General features: G+C 42.1%; 1 protein-coding gene across 2 annotated transcripts in view; it reads left to right on the top strand.

Moving 5' to 3' along the window:
* Nucleotides 1-1,838, top strand: part of LOC109951994 (interleukin-10 receptor subunit beta-like) — a 41,505-nt gene extending 39,667 nt beyond the window's left edge. For both annotated transcript variants that reach the window (XM_020586813.1, XM_020586814.1), the window contains 2 exons: nt 672-817; nt 1,025-1,838. In XM_020586813.1, coding sequence (XP_020442469.1) covers nt 672-817; nt 1,025-1,177 — 299 coding nt within the window. In that variant the 3' untranslated portion in view covers nt 1,178-1,838. The remainder of the gene's footprint in view (nt 1-671; nt 818-1,024) is intronic.
* The last annotated feature ends 3,648 nt before the right edge of the window (nt 1,839-5,486 follow it).

The raw sequence follows: 5,486 nt of genomic DNA, 5'->3' as shown, positions 1-5,486 counted from the left end.
GTGTATCTAAAACAATTTGACATAACATTACACATTAAGACAAATATTATGGTTACTTTTACCGTCATAATAACATTTGTCCCTGACTTGAGCCCTTCTCTGCCTTAACTATCCTTGCATTTAACAGCCTGAGGAGACATCCTGGCTACACTAAACATCTTCTAATACAACAGATCTCTAATCCATATCTATCTAACTAAGAAATTAACCTAACACTGTGTATATAGTATATTTGTGGTTGCCAAAGAGTAAACCAAGCACTAAACTACTGCCATGTAGCGTAGCATAAGAGATGGTGGTCTTGCATTTTACTGGAAAATCTGTTTTGTATATTTTCATGAAATGTATAATTGAGTCTGTTTTATGTTAGGTTTTCTGACCCCATACTTAAGAGCTGATGTAGAACTGGACTGCATTAAATGGAAAGGTTTTACTATGACTGACTCCACACCATCTCTATCAGTAAGGGCTAATGTGAACCATTCCTACAGAAAGTAATAGTTTTGTTCACAGTGGCTTAATATTAATAGAAAATGGCAAACAACAAATTTGATATTCTCTATATTTATGGTGCAGATTCAAATCATAATGCTCCAGGACATAACAAATAGCACTAAGTTAAAACTGAGAACATACTGGTGATTTCTACTGTGTCCTGACTTTCTCTGCAGTTGAAGAAGCTCCATGGGTGCCGCTCATGGTGACAATATTCTTCGTGGCACTGGCAGTGACTCTGGTGGCAGTCACAGTGGTGTATCGGAAAAGCATATCCCATTTTCTCTGTCCAAAAGATGCCCTGCCTCAGCACTTTAAAGAGGTATGTATGTCTATACATGTGTGTGCATAAATTTATGTTTGTTGCTAATGTTGTTTATTTGTAATCACTGATTCAAGTCTTGTAGCATGCAACAAAAAATTATCTTCGTTTGTCCACAACAGTGACATGCATTCCCTTCATTTGGATTCTTTAGCCATTATTTATTTACTTAAACCTGAATTATTTTCCATCCTTCTTGCTCTCCAGAATCTGCTGAAGCCCCCCAACTCGACCATATACCTAGACTCCCACCCACCTGTGGAGAAATGGCATGAGGTCCAGATCATTGCAGACACAAGGACTGTGGAGGAAGAGGGGCCCTCTGGTGGAAGTAAGGACTGCCTGCAGCGAACAGCCTGAGGCCCTAGTGGGGGAGAGACAGAAGGTTGAAAAGCACACAGGAAGAGCTGGCCTGGAGGCGGCAGTCTTGAGTTTGTTAGAGATTATCAGCAGGGATGACTGTAAAGACAATGAGGAACAGTGAAATCGTCTGAACTTGCTTGACTCGACAGAATTGTAATGCAAGTTCTGCAGTAGTCCCATGGGATTCCTTGAGGCAAGAGTTAGTGTGAAGTGACTGTATGCCAGTCACAGATTCACTGAAGAGTACAGGATTGATACGTCATGCAGATGATGCTATTCTGTGCCATACAGCCCTGATTCTGCTCAACTAACCATGCACTGTACTTAATTGGACGTATGGCACTCTCCACTAGATGTGCCCACATTAAGGTGTGTATGCTGCCACTGTGCTACAAGATGCCCATGGTTCTGCATTTTCAAAATATGGACTTACAAATGCACAAACTGTCATTCAGTGGGATCTTTTTTGTGTAGTTAGCATACAGTTTTAATTTGCTTCACTGTTGTATATATGTGAAGGTGATCTTGTAAATCTATAACCGAATGTTCCTTTGGCATGGTGTTTCATTCTGAGCTGGGGAAAACAAGGGAATTAAAGCACAATGACAAGCTCAAACTTTTACACATGAAATTTAAATAAACATTATTTGAACATTGATGTACTTTTGTTGGTTTGATTTGGTATTCTGACATCAAGCTATATTCATAACTAGTGTTGGGCTCATTACTCAAAAAATGTATTACTCTTTTCAAAAATTATTTTATTTTAATTATTACTCCTTGTCAACAGTATCTTGTTACACTACTCATTATATTACTTTTCCATTACACCCCACAGATTAGTAATATCTTGCAAAAATGTTTGTTTTTTTTTTTTTTACTTGGGGGTCTGCTGGTGTATGCAACCAATGTGCATGTACATATCCCCATGCAAGGGGCAAGTAAACAGTAAATCAGCATAAGGCTGTGTAATATAACAAAATAAGCAGTATTAACAAGCAACAATCAGTGCAAACAATGCAAAATAAGCAGTATAAACAGGCAGTAAACAATGTAGACAGACAAAGGAATGCTCATTGAAATTAGATCATCCATCCATCCATCCATCTTCGTCCGCTTTATCCAAGACCGCATTACGGGGGCAGTAGTCTGAGCAGAACCACCCAGACTTTCCTCTCCCCCACACACCTCCTCTAGTTCCGCAGGAGGAACCCCAAGGTGTTCCCAGGCCAACCCGGAGACATAGTCCCTCCAGCGTGTCCTGGGTCTTCCCCGGGGCCTCCTCCCGGTGGGACATGCCCGGAACACCTCCCTAGGAAGGTGCCCAGGAAGCATCCGAAACAGATGCCTGAGCCACCTCAGCTGGCTCCTCTCGATGTGGTGGAGCAGCGGTTCTACTCTTAGCCCCTCTCGGGTGACCAAGCTCCTCACCCTATCTCTTACAATTATTCTGAACAGAGTAGTAGTTAAATAGGTAATCTGGTAGTTAGGGAACAGAGAACAGAATCACTCCTCCTGAAATGGAATAGACACAGTATTAAATAAGATTGTCACAGAGTCAGTCAGTCTTGATCAGGGGTCCAGTCAGTCCTGAGTTCATTCCCCCTACCCAGGCCTGGATCCCAAAAAGTGCACGGTTCACTGTCACGGTAGAATTCTTCCTCTCTCTATATACCCTTCAGCCTCACTGTTTTATCCACAGCTTTCTTTAGGCTGTTACGTCAATTTCCGAATTTAGCTTCCTATCTGCGGTTTTAGGAGACAACACCCTGAGATGTACCCAAAAACAAGAAACATCTTGGGCAAATTATATAAGCTCATTGTTCAGCTCACATGAACTTAAAAGTGAGCACACAAACACTCTATTCCATAACCCATATTAACATGTAACTTAAACCACTACATTGGCCAGTTCTTTTTGAATGGGAAGGTGAGCGTGCGAAGAAAATTGACCTAGAGGGCTTACTTCGGTGCAAGCATATTTATTAAATGCTATACAACTATATACAAGTGCGGTGAGGATTATACAAGCATATGATATAAATGGACTGCGGAGAAGATCACTAGGACTCCACTGCCCTCTCTGTAGAGCATTTACCACCGCAGGGTGCGTAGGAAGGCTGCCTCCATCCTCAAAGATCCCATCCACCCCCAGCACTGACTGTTCACCTCCCTACCCTCTGGCCAGAGGTTCAGAAGTGTGAAATGTAGGACCTCTAGACTGAAAAACTCTTTCTTTCCCTCTGCCATCAGACTCCTAAACAGCTGAGGAGTTTATTGCCAGGAAATACATCATGTACTGTTTACATTCTCAGCTTGCATGTGGATAACTGCACAATGACTGTTGACTGGTGCACATGCTGCTCCCATGCAGCATACATTTTCTATTATATTCTTTATTATATTGCTGCATTTGTTGCTGCTTAAAGTGTTCTAGATTTTATGTTACATGCATACGTAATTGCACAATGACTCTGCTGCACATGCTGCTCCCATGCAGCATACATTCTGTTATATTCTTATATATTTTTTATTATATTGCTGCATCTGTTGCTGCCTAAAGTGCCTTAGATTTTATGTTATTCATCTACTTTATATTTCATTTGTATTTTGTGGCATTCATGTGGACAGCAAAATAAGAATTTCATTGTACAGTGAAACACGTTTCCTAACTGTGCATATGACAAAATAAACACTTTGAACTTTGATATAAAGACTGTGGGACCAGGTGTCAACCAGTACAGAGACAGTTAATGTGGAGAGGAGGGCCAGCTGCGGAACAGAGGGGTCACTCACTGGCTGGCCGATGGAGGTGGAAAATAGTAGATGACAGTGGTGAGTGGTGGTAATTTGTAGGACTGTGCTGGTGTAGGCTGGAAGGGTGGTGAGACGTATGGTCCGGAGATAGCTGCCTGTGTGTGTGGTGGTGAGGAAGAGCAGGTAGAGATACTGATGGGGTAAACAGGTTATAATCCTGCTTAGCTTAACCTTCGCAAAAAGCCTTAGGTGGAAAAAGCTGGTCTTAACTATGGTCCTAATCTGCTTATCGACATTAAATCTGCTGTCGAATATTACTCCAAGATTTTTAATAGAATCTTTGAGTGAAAGGACAGACATCTGAGCTACGTAGAACTACAGTTGGATCAGGGCTGATGAACATAAATTCAGTTTTACTTTCATTTAAATGAAGGAAATTATGGGTTAACCATTTCTTAATATCTTGAATGCAATTCTGTAATGGGGCTAGTGCATTCGAGTCAGATTGAATCAGAGGCATGTAAATCTGAATATCATCAGCATAAAAATGAAAATGAACATTGTAACTTGGCACAGTAACAGTGGCAGCACAAATAGGGAGAACAGTAATGGTGCCAGAATCGTGCATTGTGGAACGCCTGAGGTAAGAAGGGCTATGTCAGAGAAAAACCTATCAATGATAACCAAAAAGGTTCTGTTTGTTAAGAAATGAACCAATTTAGAGCCACACCTCTCAGACCAGCAAGATGTTCAAGTTTAGAAATTAGAATCGCATGGTTGACAGTGTCAAAAGCTGCTGATAAATCTAAAAGGACCATCATAACGGAACATTTGGCATCAAGGGCCATGGTAACATCATTATGGACCTTTAGTAGTGCAGACTCTATGCTATGGTGGGGCTTAAAGCCTGATTGGAACTTGTCAGCCATATCCAGGCGGTCTCAATGAGACTGCAGCTGGTTAAGGACAATTCCCATGATCTTAGATACAAAAGGCAAAAGAGAAATAGGGCGAAAGTTGGAGACTAGGGAAGGGTCAAGGTTAGGTTTTTTGAGGAGTGGTCTCACTACTGCATGCTTAAGGGCAGTAGGGACCACACCCATCTTCAAGCGACAATTTATGAAAGTGACCAGGAAGGGACCCACCGTGTCAATAACCTCTTTGGTCATCCTGGCTGGAAGAGGGTCCAGGGGGAGGAGGCAAGGAGGAGGCTAAAGCCCCCTAGAACAATGAGTGGAGAGTCAGGGTGTTCTAGCTCAATGCTAGTTATCTGTTCTGCCAGGAGATGTAGTGCGCTAGCGTGGGCCTGCAGCTTTAAATAGGCACCCACCAGGACAAAGATCAAAAATTCACAAGGAGAATAGAAGGGTTTGCGGTTGATAAAAAGAGTCTCTAGGTCTGCGTTACATGTCCTTGGTAGCACTGTGACACCTGTGCACCTTCATTTATGTAAAAGCAGATTCCACTTCCTCTCATTTTCCCAGACAGTTCCGTTACGCGAACTGCTCTGTACACCTGGAAGCCCGGTACTTGTATCATGCTTTCCACA

The sequence above is a fragment of the Monopterus albus genome, unplaced genomic scaffold, assembly GCF_001952655.1.
Source record: "Monopterus albus unplaced genomic scaffold, M_albus_1.0 scaffold422.1, whole genome shotgun sequence".
Lineage (NCBI taxonomy): Eukaryota > Metazoa > Chordata > Actinopteri > Synbranchiformes > Synbranchidae > Monopterus > Monopterus albus.
This window is presented reverse-complemented; position numbering and strand designations above follow the sequence as displayed.